Source organism: Phascolarctos cinereus, unplaced genomic scaffold, assembly GCF_003287225.1.
Source record: "Phascolarctos cinereus isolate Bilbo 61053 unplaced genomic scaffold, phaCin_HiC Scaffold_9;HRSCAF=440, whole genome shotgun sequence".
Classification (NCBI taxonomy): Eukaryota; Metazoa; Chordata; class Mammalia; order Diprotodontia; family Phascolarctidae; genus Phascolarctos; species Phascolarctos cinereus.
Window position 1 is genome coordinate 232,735,039 of NW_027556402.1, and position 18,372 is coordinate 232,753,410.

At 41.4% G+C, this 18,372-nt stretch overlaps 1 protein-coding gene across 1 annotated transcript in view; it reads right to left on the reverse strand.

Annotated features, from left to right (window-relative positions):
* SLC1A2 (solute carrier family 1 member 2) overlaps window positions 1-18,372 on the reverse strand; it is a 172,318-nt gene that overhangs the window by 42,865 nt on the left and 111,081 nt on the right. The window contains 2 exon segments of the mRNA XM_020963926.2: window positions 876-1,109; window positions 11,894-12,020. Coding sequence (XP_020819585.1) covers window positions 876-1,109; window positions 11,894-12,020 — 361 coding nt within the window.

Consider the following 18,372-nt stretch of genomic DNA (forward strand, 5'->3'; position numbering starts at 1 on the left):
GTGATTGACTGAGGAGATTGGTCATTCCTATTGATGGTATATAAAAGAGGGGTGCTACACAATTTATTATTTTAAATCTAAATCATTACTAAGCAAGTATATTTGCTGATGTTCAATGTCGTTTGTTAACAACTTAAAATTTTAAAAAGGAGATAAAATGAGAGAGGGAGAGGGAGAGAGAGAGAGAGGTGGTGGGAGGGGAGGGCCATAAGGGGAAACCAAGTAGTCCAAGTGAAAGTTACAATTTCACTTGGAAATCTTCATATCAATTGAGCATGGACATATCGGAGTTTTATATTGTGTAAAATATTAGTAAAGAACTATTAGCCAGGATTCATTTCTTTCTAGTGAACATTTCCTTGAAACATTCCTAGAAAGGCAGCAAAGGCAGAATGGAGAGTGCTGGATTTGGAGTCAGGAAGACCCGGGTTTGAATCTTGTCTCTAACTCTTCTTACTAACTGTGTGACCATGGATAAGGAACCCAAACTCTCTGTGCCTTAGGTGACTTTCTAAGATTCTTTATTAAGTTACAGATGGGACTCACTGTATTTGAGTTGGATTTTGATGGTCATTGAGATTTTTTCTAACTTTAAAATTCTGTGATTTTGATTTTCATCATCAAGGGAGGGAATTCTTACACCAAATGAATTCACAGATACTTGACTTATTAATATAATCCCTTAAAATAGCCAGAGGCTCTTGGTTTGAATCAAGCCTTGCTCAGTCACTTCCTTTTTACAAAGCCATTCTTCTCTAATAAGAGCTCTGATTGGTCCTTATGACAAAAGATTCAAGAGACAGGGGAAGCCAGTGACATGGGGGTCAGGGAAAAGGATGGAGACAGAAAGAGAAATGACTTCTTGCATCCTCTACCTGGAAGCTGTGCCCAGGGCTGTGATCCAGGCCTGAAAAATACCAGCAAAAAAGGAGAAAGGGTTTTTCCTGGTCACCACAAAGTAAAGCAAAGGGAGGAAGATGCCTCCGTGAATGATGAGACCCACAATCACGGTGACCATGTACATCCCCAGTTGTCTGGCGACCACTTCCAAGTCCTTGATGGCAATGATTTTCCCACAAATGAGGCAGGCAATACCCAGGGGAGAATACCTACAGAACAGAAAAGACAAAGGAAAACACATTGAAAAAGTACATGATGGGATTTAGCTCCTCAAATGGAGCCCCAGTATACCTATCCCATTAAAGACAAATGGCTTTACCCATATGGTTAGCTCTTCTGGATACTACTATTACTACTACTACTACCACCACCACCACCACCACCACTACTACTACTACTACAACTACTATACCACAACAACAGCTAGCATTTACATAATGCCTTAAGGTGTGCAAAGCAACTTACAAATACCCGATTTTCATCCTCACAACAACCCTATGACATAGGTGCTATTATTGTCCTCATTTTACAGATGAGGAAACCAAAGCAGATTGAGATGAGGTAACCTGCTCAGGGTCTCAAAGCTAGTGACCGAATTCAAATTCAGGTCTTCCTACTACTACTGCTACTAATAGTAAGCATTTACATAATACTTTATGGCTTACATAGCATTTTGCACATATATATATATATATGTACATATATATATATACATACACATATAGGTAAAAATTTGTGCATATATGTGCACATATATATATATTAATCATAGCATTTTACATGTATGTGTGTATATGTATATCTATATCTATATATATTATATGTGTAAAATATTATGCATGTAAGTGTGTGTGCATATATTAATCATGGCATTTTACACATATAACTAAATATACCTATATATGTAAAAGGCTATGTGTGTACATATGTGGGTGGGTATGTATATAGATATGTATAGGTATAGATATGTATGTATATAGATGTGTGTATATGTATATGTGTGTATATAGATCTATGGACATGTAGATATAGATGTGTATGTATATATGTATGTGAGTATGTGTTATATGTGTGTGTATAGCTCTGTCTCTATCTTTCTATCTCTCTATCATCTGATCCTCAAAATAACCCTGGATGAAAGTTGATAGTACCACCTCCTGTTTTACAGATAAAGAAACTGAAGCAGAATGTTTAAATGACTTTTCCAGGGCCACACAGCCTAGTGAGTGTCTGGGGCAGGGTTCAAGCTCAGGTCTTCCTCATTCCCAATCCAGCTCTCTGTGCTCTCCCATCCAGCTGCCTCTAAGTTATTGGGCTGTTAAAAGGGCCAGAGATTCATTAGATGTTTTCACTTGTTCTGCTAGCCCTGAATTAGGTCCTGAGTGCTTAGTGCATTTGTTTTTATAATACAATTTTTAAAATAAAGTCTTCCTCCAGAATTCTCCAGTAAAACGAAAAAGTTGGTACTCTTTCATGGAGGGAATATAAGACTAAGAGTTAAGAGAGAAAATATCAATTTCCAGCTTTATAATGACATCTTCTGTGACTTGGGGAAGGATGCTTTTCTGGTCCCTGCTTTGTAAAATTGGCAATGTGGGTCACGTGTCCCAACAGAGCTCTCTCTCTCTCTCTCTCTCTCTCTCTCTCTCTCTCTCTCTCTCCTAACAGGGCTCTTATGAACACAGAGCTACCATTTGGGAAAGGGGCACTTTCTCTCTCTCTCTCTCTCTCTCTCTCTCTCTCTCTCTCTCTCTCTCTCTCTCTCTCTTTCTTTCTCTTCCTTTGGGAAACAGGTGATAGCTTAACCTAAGCATGATAACAAATACAACAAAGGCATCCTGCTTGGGAATAAATGAGTCACAGAGACACAAAATTAGAGCTGGGAGGAACCTCAGAACACAGTCTTAGGTCATAGCCAGAAGGCACCTTAAAGGTCATCTATGCCTTATTTTACAGGAGTAGAAACTGAGGCCCAGAGAGTTAAAGTGACTTCCTCATGGGTGCAACTGAGAGGACAGAGCCGGGTTTAGAATTTATTAACTGCAAAGCTCTTAAAGCCAAGGACAATGCTTTTCTTAAAAAAAAAATCTTTGGGACCCCAGTGCCTGGCATAATGCCTTGCACATAGCAGGTACTTAATAAATGCCAAATGATCAGATGAATCTTTGTCTCCTGATTAATAGTCCAATGGTCTTTCTACTTGGCAGCCTTGAGAGGGAGGGCTAGCAGAACAAGTGAATAGCTGAATTAGATAATACTTTATTACTTCAAAGTCTGGTGGCAGTATATTTGAGACATACTTCAATGAAAAAAAAATATATATATTCATTGAATTTGTGATTAGAACATTTCTATGTCTAAAAATTTAAGTGGTTTTGATGATTGGAAACAGTTATACATGCTCATTCCAAGAAGGCTAGTTTTACTCATTTGTAAAATGGCGTTGATAAGAGCAGCTCCCTCAACAACCTTGGACTATTATGTGGATAAAATGATACTGGACACGAAAAGTTCTTTGCAAACCATAGAATGTAATAAAAATGCCAGCAATGATTATTTATTATTATTAATTAATTGTATCATTATTATTTGTACTGTTTTTTATTTGGATAATGTACACCGCCGCCCCCCCCCCCCCCCCCGCACAGGCTTTTACGAGTAAATAATAGTAACAGGTCACATTTCTTTCTTTTTTGTTTTTTTAAACAAAGCACTTTCCCCACAACAACCCTGGGAGAAAGGAGAGCCAACAGGGGTTTGGGGGGGGCACTGAAAGGAAAAACAGGAAGACACAAAACACAGGCTGTTCAGCTTTTTTCCTTTGATAGGATTGCCTCCCCAGAACCAGTACTCCCCACCCCTACCTACCGTGAGCTGATTACTCATTGAAGTATGTCTAGTTTTTGGTCATACCATTCCATTACACCCAGAATACACACCTCCTCTCCACTCATCTTTGTCTGTGGAAATCCTACCAGTCCTTCACAAACCAGCCTTCATTCTGTCACCTTCTCTGCAAAGACTTCTTTGGTTCTAGCCTCCATCCACCCAAATCAATCAATCAGTCAATAAACATTGCTTAAGCACCCACTATATGCCCAGCAGTGTGCTAAGTGCAGAGGGAACCGAGCTTTTCTTCCTCAGGCTCACCTAGCACCCTGTTCTTCTCTTACCTCATTCTGTTCTGTTCTGCCTTGCAGCTGTTGGACACTTGGGCTCTTCTGGCCTCCTTGGTTAGTCAGTTGTGGACTCTCCCTCTGTTGACATTGCTCACAGCCCCTCTGCCTTGGGAGAGGGTCATCAAGTCTAGCTATAGCCAAAAAACTCAACACCTTGAGGGCTATTGGGCAATGAACCTCTCTGAACTTAGCTAGGCTGGTCTTTGGGCCACCAACAAACCCATTCTGGAAGACTTGATGTTTGTCTTTGTTTTTTTTTAGCACCCAGCAGGTCTTGGCCTCTACTTGGCAGCACTTTTGAAAATCCAGGGTGACCTCCCATTGTGATGAAACACTGGAAGGGAACATTGGTACAGGACTCATTTTATAATCACTTACATGTTTATGCATGTGCCACAACTCTTGCTAGACTGAAAACTCCATGAGGACAAGGACTATATATTATTCTATATCTACTATTTCCTATTTATTATTGCACATAGTGGGCATTCAATAAATCATTGTTGAATGAATGAATGAATGAATGAATTCTCTAAGCCATACAGCCTGGCTCTTCCTTCTTTGTTCCTGCCACCACTTACGTATTTTATTTAATTGCGTGCCAACTCCAATGGCCGGAGGGCTGACAAACGCTCCATGTCTGTCTGATCTACCAGTATACCGTGTCTGCATGCACTACTAGTTGTTCATTAAAAGAGTCTGAATTAATGAGGCCTTCCTCCAATTGTGTCACAGGGTTTAGATTTGGAAGGATTTTCAGAAAATATCAAGTATAACTCTTCTTTTGCAGATGAAGAAACTGAGGCTCAGTAAAAAAATGACTTTTCCACGGTCAAAGAAAACAAAAGGCAGAGCTGGGATTTGAACCCACATCCTCTGATGCTAGAGCTCTTCCTATTACACTACCAGAGATCATCACTGCTGCCAGAGGATGCAAAAATACTTTAGGGATAAGGCTACTCCTAAGGAAAAATATTTTATCCCCACCTAAAAGCTATTTATAAAGTTGCATAAATGATCTACAATGATCTCATTTATTGGTAAAAACTGACATATATGTACATATACATATACATGGTTTCAAAGTTTGAAACCATAATAATAACAATAATAACATATGCCTAAATAATAATAATAATAATAACAATACCTAAAGCGATTGTAATGCCTAAAGCAGCAATCTAAAGCTTGCAAAGTACTTTCCATATATTGTAGAATTCCTTAACAATAACTTAGTGAGGCAGATGATCTTGTCATTCCCATTTTACAGAAAACTGAGGGTGAGACATTGAAAGACTTTCTATAGTCACATTGGTATTACATGTAAGGCAAGATTCAAAAGTGATGCCCTCCTAGCTCTAAGCTCAGTGCTCTATCCACTACCACCATATTTATTGTTCAATCATATCTGACTCTGTGACCCCATGTGGGGTTTTCTTGGCAAAGAAATTCGAGTGGTTTGCCATTTCCTTCTCCAGCTCATTTGAAAGATGAGGAAACTGAGGCAGACAGGGTGAAGTGACTTGCCCAATGTTACAGCTAGTAAGTATCTGAGGCCAGATTTGAACTTAGATCTTTCCTGGCTCCAGGCTCAGTGTTTTATCCATTGTGCCACCTAGCTGCCCTATTTACTATTATCACCACCAAATGACCCATTGGAGCCTTTGGGTCATAGTTTGAGGCTAGAAGGAGCTTCAGAGTTTGCCGCATTCAACCTTTCCATTTTACAGAGAGTGAAATGGAGGCTTGGAGAATTGATGGTGATTTGCTCAAGGTCATATAGGTGGGTAAATGACAGAAGGGGGATGTGACTCCCAATGTAATGTTCATCCCGCGGTGCTTTGCCACAACTCTTTGAGGAAAGCATTGCCACTGCCAATCTTGACTATCTGCACTTTACAGGTGAGGGAAACTGAGGTTCAAGGGGACTTTCCCAGGGTCACACAGTTCCTCTGTCTAAGGTGAGATTGGAACCAAGGCCTTCCTAACTCCAAATCTAGCAATATTCCCACTCCACCACACTGCCCTCCCCAGTTGGATTTGTGGTAGCATTAGGTAACTGATTCCCTCCAATATCAGAGACCATATGGTATCCATGGCCTCTCATCCTTTGTAACTCTGGTGTATGTCTTCCCATGTGAGTCTGCCCATTGCATTGGAAGCCTTCCTTGCTTCCAATTACTCACACGCAGAAGATGACTGTTTGCTTCATTCTTGGACATTTCTGTGGGCAGGGAGGCAGGCACAGGGCACTGATAGGAGCTTATAGAGGGCCCCCCTTAGATCGGAGGCTCATTGAGGGCAGATGTTGCCCTTCATTTGCAATCATATCCCTAAGTACTAAGCCCAGTCCATTGAACATGGTGGGCATGTAATAAACGTAGCTGTTGGTTCAAACTGGAGACACCTCTGCATTCATTCAGAGAATGAAGCTATCTAGTGATTCTAATCTTCATTCTCCATTCTTCAGCCATGCAGGCACCAACAATAGCTCCATAGATCACTGTCAATGTCTCAAGGGCGAGGGCTCCACGGGGCTACGAAATTGTAAATAACCCTGCCAAATATACTTTCCAATAAAGCAAAGAGCATTTATCCTTATGAACACAAATAGCCAATTCTTTCCCAAACAACAAATGCCCTTTAAAAAACACTAGGGAGACATGCATGAGAGTTGTTTGGGGCCCCCATTCATTCTCCCTTCCCTTTGGCACAATCCAGGGATGAGCCATTTACCCAAAGGAGAGGAAACATTTTCAGGGACACAATGGCTATCTTCCTTCAGCAAACATGTCGGCGCCAAGGCTGAATTGATCTGTGTAAGGTAGCCAATTATGGGCTGGGGATGCTGCTCTGGGCTAGCTCACTAGGTTGCTGGGAAAGTGAGGGCTCGAATTGACTTTGGAGAGCAGAATACATGGGCCTAAAAATCACTGGTTATAATTAATTCTGGCATCAGTAGGTCTTTGTTAACCAAAACTATCCAATCCCCTGGGAAAGAAGTAGGCTTAGAGCTAAGGGCCAGAATGGAAAACAGGAGGACAATTATTCTACAAGTCTGTAGAATCTTTTCTTTTGATTTCATTTCTCTATGAGGGATGGGGGTGAGTTGGGAAGATGGGCTGGGAAACAAATCACTTTGTCCTTGGGGTAATTGAGTGATCCATGAAGGATTAATAAAAAAGCAGCTCTCTACATGACTTTGGGCAGCTCACAACATTCTCAGGCCTCAGTTTCCTCTTGTGTAAAATGCCACTGCCAAAATGATTTTCCATTAGCATAAGTCAGACCATGTTACAAACCTCTCCGCCTAAATTTCTTTAACTCTCTGTTGCTTCTAGGATCAAGTCTAAAACCCTCCATTTGTCTTTCAAAGGGCTTCACAAGCTTGCTCCAATCTCTTTTTGAGCCATATTAGACATTATTCCTCCTCCCATATGCTGTGATCTGGCCAAAAGAGGCCTTTTTGCTGTTCCTCACATACAACCTCTATCTTCCTTCTCTATGCTTTTGCATTGGCCATCCCTTGCACCTTTTCCTTTCACCTCTTCCTTCCAAACTCCACCCAAGCACTACTTTCTACATGAAACCTTTCATGTCCCCCAAATGCTAGTGTCCTCCTCCCTAACTAGCTTGTATTTATTCTCTTTATATATTCTTTTTATTTTAAATATTGTATTTTTATGCATTTATTATTTTATTGTATATTTATATATTTTTATATTTCAGTTTATATACATATGTGTATGTGTGTATATGTGTGTATACATACATATATATGTATGTGTGTGTGTGTGTGTGTGTGTGTATATATATATATATATATATATATATATATATATATATATATATATATACACATACATATTATGTTTATTATGTATCTACTTATCTATAGAGTCATTTTCTCCCTGGATAGACTGTAAGCTTTTTGAGGGCAGGGTTGGTTTCGTTTCTATCCCCATTATCCTGAATAGCACCTGGGATATAATAAGCACTTAGCTCCTTGGTGATGCATTGATAGATGCGAGGAGTGTTCACATAAATGAAATAATGGATCTTTGGATTGTTAAAGTATTTGAAATAACTATTCTGCTAGAAATGCCAGCAGATGACAATGAGCCTGGCTATTCAGAAACATTAATCCTATTATTGTGTATTTATAAACTCTGTTCTTCTAAGGATCTCTGATCAGGCTCAGGGGATTTTGAATGGATTGTTTAAACATGTGGCTGCCATATGAGCTCCAGCTCTTCTCACAAAATAAATGCTTGAAGTCTCAGCTTCATCTGGGATGTTTAACAATCAGCCTCCCAGATCCAGGAAGAGTCAACCATTTCATAAATAACATTACCAAGACTGAGTTGACCCAGCTATTATTTTATGGGGCTTTTAAGCAGGCTGTGAGCATAGCAGGCTCTATCCTCTTCTGTCTTGACCCTTGGAGCAGGCTTGACCGTTACCCATCCAACCAGACAGCAGAGCTGGCTTGGATCATTAATATTTTGCTTCTCCCGCTGAGACTAACGGGGCAGTTAGAGATAACTGACATCAACCCAGTGAAGAGCATATGTACGAAGCCAAACTCCAGCATGGCAGCCCAATGGCCTGGCTCCTCTGGGAGGCCCGGCCTCATGGAGAACATATGTGTTTCATCCCATTGTCAATTTCTAGCCTGGATTTCACAATCATTGGCTTGTCTACATGCACAAATCTGGTCCAATAAACATTTATTAAGCTCCTGTCAAGTGAAAGGCACTGCATTTAAATTAAACTCATTATAAAATTTATATTAAAAGCAGTCTCTGCCCTCAAGGAGCATGTATTTTCCTGCAAAAGTTTGGAGGGAGACATGGAGGAAGAGACACAATGTGTAAATGGGTATTTACATGATAATATGAAGAGATAACACTCAGACCTGGAAGGAACAAGGAAGACTTCCTCCAGAAGAACAAACACTTGAACCCCTGAGAAGGCCAGGGATGCTTCATGGTAGATGTGAAGAGGGACTGCATTCCAGGCGAAATGCACAGCATGTTCAAAGGCATGGTGTCAGGAGATGAAATTTGAGGTTTGAGCGTTTGAGCATTTGAGTCAGTAGGATTGCTTGGCTGGCACACAAAATGCATAAAGGGAAGTAATATAAGGCAAGACTGGGAAGGTAGGCAGGTGCCAAACTGTCATGGAGGCCCTTGTCTAGAAAATGCAAGTAAGACATAAATCTGATAATCCCACAAAGGTGGAGATTCAACCTCTGAACTTGAGTCTCTTCCTCTGTAAAATAAGAGAATAGCACAAGATCAGGGGATCTTAACCTTTTTAGTGCCAAGGAATCCTTGGGCAGTTTGGGGAAGTGTGTGGCCCCTTTGTCAGAGTAATGTTTTTAAATGCATAAAATAAAATGCATAGGACTAGCAAGGAAAGCAGCAACTACATTAAAATATAATTATCATCATATCTCTAAAACAAGTTCACAGATTCCAGGTTAGTAAGCTCTGAATTAGATCTCTCTAAAACCTAAACGAGCACTGAATATGAAATCACAGAACTAGAGTTCAGATCCCAGCTCTGCTACTTGCTATCCGTATACAGCTCTTTCTTTCTCTGGGCCTCAGTTTTCTTATTTGTAAAGTGAGGGCATTGGGCTATATGACCTGTAAGCCTTCATACACCTCTAAAATCTATTATCTTTTTCAACTTTGAACTGTTAAGGCTCATATTACTTTTGTTTCAATTAGCTTGCCAGTGGGGGCACCATCTTTGCTTCTTTTTGTATATCTCCATTCCTAGTTTTACTGGTTGAGGTACACTGGTACATCCTAAGGGACATGAGAGGGTAACTTTGTCTCAGGCTTCTCATGCAGAAAGCATGAGTTCACTTTTTAGTCCTTGAAAGCAGAAAGGCTGGGCTCTTTATCTACTATCTTTGCAATATGATTGTGTTTTTCCTGGAAACTCTGCAAAAAAGAATTTTTATCTATTTCCTTAAGGGGTCAAAATCTCCTTTGGAGTGTTCTCCTTTGCTTTGGCATGTTCCTTTCCTCTTAGGTGTGATCCAACATCCTCCAGCAATTCTCTGCTTTCAATCTGCCTTTGGCCCAGTCGAGCTTGACTTTTTCCATCAATGATTTGAATGAAAACAAAGAAGGCATGTTTATCAACTCTTACAGCTGGGAGGGAGAGTTAATGAGTTGGATGGTAGAATCAGTATAAAAAAAATCAGCAAGCTGGAATGATGGAACAAAACTATTTCTTCCTACTAAATGTCATCTTATAAAAGTCCTTCCTTTTCATTGAAAACACAAGCTACTGCATGAGAGAATTCGGCTAAGCAGGCTTAGGGGCTTAATTCTCTAGACTATAGTGTGATGTGATAACAAAAAAGCTAATTCAATCCCAGGCTATGTTTGCTGAGACAGAGTTTCCAGAAGTAGGTAGATAACAATCCCACTTGCACTCTCTGCATTTAAAAAAGGCAAGGGATGGGGTCTAAAATCCTGTCCTATGACAAATGAAAAGGAGGTATATGTAGTTGGGAGAAAGGAATATGGGGACAAGGGGTTATGATAGGCATGTTCACATAGCTGAATGTTATTGGGAAGAGGGATTAGGATCACAGATTTAGGGCTGGAATGGACCTTAGGGGCTATTGAGACTAATTCCCTCATTTTACAGGTGGAGAAACTGAGCCTGAGAAAGCATAAGTGTCTTGTTCAGGGTTACACAGCTAGTAGTTATTGGAGGCAGGACTGGAACTCGATCTTCCTAGCTTGAGGACAAATCAGGCAAAAATCCAATTCCCTGTAACCATGCTTACATGTAACCCATGGTTCCTGGTTCTTACCCTTTGAAGCTATACAGAATTAGGTTGAATTAGAGCTGTCAAAAAATGTAACGGACTGCTTCTTGAGTTAGTAAGCTTCCTTCCCCTGGATGCATTTGTGGGGAATACAGAGATATTGCTTGTTGTTCCAACTAAGTACAGGCTCGTTGAGGGCAAGACTTGCTGGGTTTTCTTCCTTTGTATCCCTAACACATAGCACAATGACTTGAACATAATAAAAACTTTAATAAATGCTTATTGAAGTAGGTCAAAGGTCAACAGTTATCCCACTTCCACTTGGAAATGGCCTTTTCAGTCTTGTTCCCAAGTTGATTTGCCTGGCAATGAGGGGCTCTATGTGGGATCAGGATTGAAAAGGTCACCTCACCCCAATCCCACTCAGCCTGTGGTATTATTAAGCAGATCCACTAGGATGATTGAAGGAGGACTGACTAGTGATTCATGGAGATAATTGGAGTTAAAAGGAATTTTGGACCATAATTCAAATTGCTCAAACTGATGGACTAAGACCCATAGAAAGAGAAAATTAGTTCGAAACACAGACTTCAAAATGACGAAGGACTTTTATAATTAGCTGACTAGGTGTGGCTGGCTGGGGTATGTATCCCCAAAGAGTTAAAGATGGCCCCTGGGGCTTTTAAACTATACAGCCAGCAGACTCTGTCATAGTATCCTTGGCTATCATATGCATCAATCCAGTAATAAAACTGAGAAGACCCATGAAGTGCTGCTGGGGCTGGAACTTTTGGCCAATTTTACATCAAACAAAATTGGTGTACTCTCGACATATTTAGCTATAAGGTATATGGCTGTTTGTTGGGGAGATCATAAAGGGGATTCTTGCATTGGATGAGAGATCAGTCTCTGATCTCTAAGCTCTCTTTTACTTTTCAGATTCTCCCATTATAATCTATAAGTGAATCCATCCTTATATTTTTGGAAGAACCAGGTATAAACAAGTCCCACTTACCACATGATCATGGTCACTAATTTCATGACAATTTCATTCAGGATATTGAAAAAATCAACCATCAGCTTGGCCTGTTCTCCCATCTTCCCCATGGCGATGCCGAAAGCGATGAAGAAACCTATCAGACCTGTTGGATGAATCACATCACATGAAAGGACATAAGATAAAGAAGATGTTTTGCCCCTTTTATTGCCACTTCAGATGATAGACTCATAAACTGCAAGCTGTAAGCAGGGATGTGCTGAAACCAATTCTAATCAGATCAAAGGAGCTGAATGCTAAATTTTTCAGTGAGAGCATTCACATCTCAGAAATCAGAAAATTCTACAAGTCGTGACTTGATTTATTATTTTGTCTAGACTAAAGAAAGTGATGGAAAAGGTGTTGGTAATGTAAATTAAATTAAAAGTATGTCATGTATACATATATACATACATACACACATGTATAAAATTTAAGTATGTGCACAGACATACCCATACATATGTATGTGTGCGAATATTTCCTCTCCTCTTGTCCCAAAGTCTGTTGTTAACACTCTTATCTGTAAGGGACTTTAGAGGTGATTTAGTTTCAAACTCACATATGAAAGACAAGGTAACTGAAGACCAGAGAGTTTTGGTGACTTGTCCAGGCTGATTTTATGTCACTGTCCTTCCCACTCTCTCCACTCCAGCCAAAGTGACTTGCGAGCTATTCTCTGAATATTTGTATATACGCTCCTGACTTTGTGGACTTCAGCATTCTTCCTTAGCTGTATTCTAACCCTGGAAATTTCTTTAACATCTAGGGCCATTTTACCATGATGCCAACCCTTTTCTCCCATTGGTGAATTCCTCCCAGGGCCTCCATTTTGGGAAGGTGTCCAGGCTGTCCATGCTTCCTTGCTTCTGCCTTTCTGGACTTCAGTACCATACCCCTGCATGGGTATCATCATCATCTCACTTCCAACCTCCGATCCCTTGCTTTTTTGGTCCATTTTGTGGGTTTGTCTTCTTCCACGGTAAGCTCCTTTAGGGTATGAACTGCCTTTCTTTTTGCTTATATTCGCAGCCTCAGTGCCTAGAAGAGCACCTGGCACATAGCAAATGCTTAACAAATGCTGATTTTGCTTGGAACTCAAAGCTCCGTCTCTTGTCACCACGCCTTTCTACCAGCTGGCTCCCATGTCTGTCTGGAATGCATTCATTTCCTTCTCAACTCTGCCATTTAGAATCCCTAGAGGCCTTTGAAATGCAGCTCAGAGGCCATTTCTACATAAGGCCTTTCTGATCTTTCCTTTAGTTGTTTATCTTCTCTTTCCCTCTCAAAATGATTACTCTGAATCTGTTTTATATTTCCTATTCTGTATATGTGTTGTACTTTACTTCTGCTACCTCCCCAGTAGAACGTAAGGTCCCTGAGGATAAGAATACTCTCATTCTTGTACATGTACCCTCATCATTCAACACAATGATTGACACACAGCAGGTACGCAACATATATTTGTTGAACTGAATTATCCAAGACCCCAAATGTGGGAAGATCTTAGAACCACAGATTTAGAGGCAGAAGGGAGATTTAAGGCTATGAAGTCTAACCTCACTTTATAGATGAATGAAAACTGAGGCATAAAAAGAGGGACTGTCCCAGAGTCACACAGCTGATTAATGAGAAGGATTTGAACCTAGGTCCCCTGACTCCAAATCCACCTTTCTTTTTCTTGCACCACAATGTTCAGAGAATAACAGCTTATGGGTCTGTTGTTGTTGTTTCCATCATGTCCAATTCTTTGTGAACCCATTTGGGGTTTTCTTGGCAAAGATACTGGAGTGGTTTGCCATTTCTCTCTTGAGCTTATTTTACAGGTGAGGAAGCTGAGGCAAACAGGGTGAAGTGACTTGCCCCATTTCACACAGATAGTAAGTGTCTGAGACCAGATTTGAACTCAGGAAGGTGAGTCCTCCTGACTCCAGGCCCAGAACTCTATCCATTGCACCACCTAGACCTATAAGCCTAATAATTAATCATTGAAAATAAATGCATTATATTTCACAATGGAAATGCCTTCTCCTCGGATATTTAACATTTTCCATATGAGCAAGATTGTGATACAAGCCACTATTAGAATCATTAAGCGGCTGAATTCATTTTCATTCCAATCTGAAGGTTGGTTAATGCCTTTTCCTCTCCTCCCTGCCTATGATATCACTCATAATAGAAATCCATATAATCATGGATTAATCAGGGAAAGGCTTGTTGGGACTTGGGGATCAGACTGCAAATGTTAGAGCCCGCACTGCAGTATGAAGGTGGTGGGGGGCAGCTAGCAGATGTTCTCAATGAAGTCTTACAACATCATCGGTGTAGAGCCCAAGAGGACCTTAGAGATCATTTGGGCCCACCATTTCATTTTACACACCAAGAACCAAGGTCCAGAGAGCTCATGGGATGAAAGGATCACAGCTCTAGAGCTGGAAAGGACCTCAAAAGCCATTTAGTCCAGCCGTTCATTTTACTGAAGCTAGGGAGGCAAAGCAGCTCATCCGAAGCCACGCAGGGAATAAAGTATGGAGATGACTTTAGACTTGGCTCTTCCAGCTTCAGAGCCAGGAGAATGTTTCTATAAGTTGCATTATTGAAACCCTACACCAAGACCATGTTTTTCTTTAACTTCTTGTAAGGACATCCTAGGGTGTCTTCTGCTATCTCAAAATCTGATGTAGAATTCTTAAAACAATGAGATCCATTTTCATTCTTTTGATATTGGCACAAGCCTCATTGTGAAATTAATCAAGCATTGCTGAAGAAGCCAAGACTACCCTTGGTCTATACATAACAAATCAGTTTGTGTAGATTTAAACAAATGGCTTATTTTCTTTTTCCTTCCTTCCTTCCTTCCTTCCTTCCTTCCTTCCTTCCTTCTTCCTTCCTTCCTTCCTTCCTTCCTTCCTTCCTTCCCTTCTCTCTCTCTCTCTCTCTCTCTCTCTCTCTCTCTCTCTCTCTCTCTCTCTCTCTGAATCTAAATAAGAAAATAACTGGTTTGATTCCATTTTTCATTGTTTAACTGGTTGGGGTTTATGTAAACACAACAGTTTTTGCTCCCAGCAAAATTGGATTAACATTATTTCTCTAATATAAGTTCTCTGCCATTAACCCTGCCTCCTTCTTTCTCCCATCACCATCACCACTTCCATCATATCACACGTGGAAAACAATCCCAGCTGCCTTAGCATCTTTTAACATTGGTGGAGGTAAGAGATCTCTCATAAAGACTAGGAAACAAAGTTCTTAGGACATAAACATAACCTGATGCTTTTATTTGCCAATGGTACCCATTTGATCATTAGCAATTCTTCTTGGATACACTGTCAGCAGAACCAATTGAGGGCCTCCAAGGAGAGAGTGATGGGCGTAGGAAAGCCCTAGGCTTTGTGAAAATTGGATCCAGGACAGATCTGGAAACTTTCCATCAAACAGACTTCAAAATGGGTGTGTCCAGATACACGGTTAGGAAGCACCAGCCCCAGACAATTTCAGGCTGCATCAAGAGAGGCACCATGTCCAAGCCTGCTGTCCTCTGGTCTGGAGACATCCCAGCCACAGGACTGGGTTTAGCTCTGACAACCACATTTTAGATTGTGAATAAACTGGAGAATATACAGAAAAACAGGATAATGAAGTCCTCAAAATCCTTCCATATACGAGAAGCAATTGAAGGAAAAAGTGATATTAAGCCTAGAGAGTAGACGGCCTAGGGAAGGCCTTCCTAACCTTTTGGGTGTCATGAACTCCATTGACAGTCTAGTGAACCTTTGGTTCCTTTGGACCTTTGAAAGAAATGTGAAATTCTTGTATGGTTAGTGAAAGTAAAGATGTCACTTTTTCACCAATCCAGGTTCACAGACCCTGTACAATCTGTTCCCTCAGGTTAAGAGCCCCTCTCTTAAGGGGACATGATTGCTATCACCAAGCATTCAAAGGGATGCAATGTGAAAGAGGGATGTGACTTTTTCTGTTGGACCCCAGAGAGCAGGAGAATGGATAGAAATTGAAAAGAAGAAAATATAGGCTTGACATAAGGGGAAAAAGTGGAATGGGCTGCTTCAGGAGGTAGTAGGGGTCTATGAACAATGTTTAGACACCTACTTGTTGGTTATGTTATAAAGTAATTGCACAGTAAAAAGTGGGCTGGTTTTGGAGTCAGAGCACTCAGGTCCAAATCCTGGCTCTTCCACTTATGAGCAATGTGCCCTTGAGTAAGCCACTTATATGCTCCAGGCCTCATTTTCCTCATCTGTTAAATAAGCAGGTTGACTTTCAAGTTCTAAATGTATGATCTTAGAGGGAATCCTTGGGTGAGTATGGGTTGGCCTGTGAGGTCTCTCTTAAGCATGAGAATCTGTAATATCCCTGGAAGAAATGCTGTGGGACAAATTTTTGCTTTGTTCATGTTGGAAATACCAGCAGAAGTCTTCTTCAACACCCTGGGGGGAAGTGAAATCAAAGGCCAAAGATTCCCAGCTCAGGAATGGTGGGAACCTCAGTTCTCAGAGATGATTTGTGGCATCTTTTTCTGGTGGCCAGCCCACAGAGAAGTGGTTTAAGCTAAAAAGAGTGAGTGCTCTAGAATCAGGGCTCTGCCCTCCTTTGTTGTGAGGGTTTACCCTCAGCCTTTCCCAGGCCAAAAAGAAAGAAAGAAAAAAAGAAGAAGAAGAAGAAAGGAAAGAAAAGAAGAAAACATAGTGGCAGCCCTCCAGAGAGAGGGACTAGGAAAGAACCGGGCTTTCTGCTGGGATTTCTAAATGGGAAGTCTCTCAGGAGGCTGCCTGTGGTTTTCCCGAAGTTTTACACTGCCCTTGGAAAACAATCCAAGGCTTCTCATTTCCCTCTGTAAACATCGCATAACCAATCGGACTCCCCTATATGGGGGCCTGACTGATGTGAGCAATTCATCTCCAGATCTGACCGGAGCGCCAAGTCCTATGTGAATGAACTCGGGTTGGAACTCGGCAGCCCCCCCTCAAGGTTAGGTGGCTTCCCAGAATCTGCAGCATCGGAAGACAGCTCTGGAAACCTCCTGGGTGATTCATGCCCAAGGCTTGACCCCATTCTTCACAAGGCTGCATCTCTTCTGGGCTGTGTAAGAAACTGTTTGGGTCACTCCTGCAAATGGTGCAGCATTTCACAAAGCAGGGGGGGTCCTGGCTCCACAGAGAATGGCTTGAGAGGGTCGTGGAGACCCGAACTGGGGAGCAGAACGGCTGTCTGGTAGTGGGGACATGGGATGTTGCTGGACAAACATCCTTGCCAATGGAGGGAAAATCCCTCCGCCCCTCCTGCTTGCTTCTTCTTGTGATTACTGTTACTTATTGGGTGGATTAGAGGAGCCAAGCAACCCAGGCTCAAATCCAAGCTTTCTATGGTTAACTGTGTGGCTGCAGACAAATCTTTTCCATGCCTCAGTTGCCCTAATTTGTCAAATGAGGAAGATGGACTAGAGGAACTTTTAGGTCCCATCCAGTTCAGACTCCTATGTTACTACACCCCTCCCTGTTTGCCTCAGTTTCCTCAACAATAAAATGGCTAAGTCTTTGTCAGGATTGAATGAAACGCTATTTGTCAAGAACTTCACACGGGGCCTGGACTCACAGTAGGTGCTTGCTTCTTCAGGTCCTGTTTCTATGACACTAAGTTTTCTAACTTACTTTCCTAATAGCCTCATCCCATTTTACAGATGAGGAAACTGAGGTTCAAAGAGATTTAAGTAATGTGCCCATAGTGACATAGCTAGGAAGTAACAGACTATGAAGTTGAAGGCTGATCTTTTCTCTTTTCTCCACTACACCATTCTCTCTCTCTCTCTCTCTCTCTCTCTCTCTCTCTCTCTCTCTCTCTCTCTCTCTCTCTCTCTCTCTCTCTCTCTCTCTCTCCCCCTCTCTCCTAACAGAATGGATCCTTTCAACAAACACAGGATTTTGTTTTGGGAAGGACATTGGCAGCTGGAGTTCCCCTGTATCCATCTCCAGATGGGCCCTAATCAAAGGGATATCTAAGCAGTGATTCCCAGAGATGGGAGATACGGACAGAACGGCTGGGCTGGCACCAGGAGAAATACTGATTTAAGTAAGGGGGGGTTGGTTTTTCTGTCCCTCTCCTATCTTCCATTATCCCTTTTATCATCCCTTTCCTCCTCTCACATCCTTAACTACCCACACCCTTCTAGGCACCATCATCCCATTAAAATCATCATGTACCTTCTAGAGACAACAATGGCATTGACTTTTCACTGGATCCGCGTAATGACCCAGTGGGAATCATAGCAGTACTAGGGGACAAAGCCTGTCTGCCAAAGGGGGAGAATGCAGGGAGGAGGATGACTGGCCCAGAGAAAGATGAGCACTCAGCAAGGATTAACTCAGTGCCTCTGCCAGGGGCCAGGCTCTGAGGTAGAGGCAGTAAGTGTGTGGGTAGAATACTAGACTTGGGGTCAGGAAGAT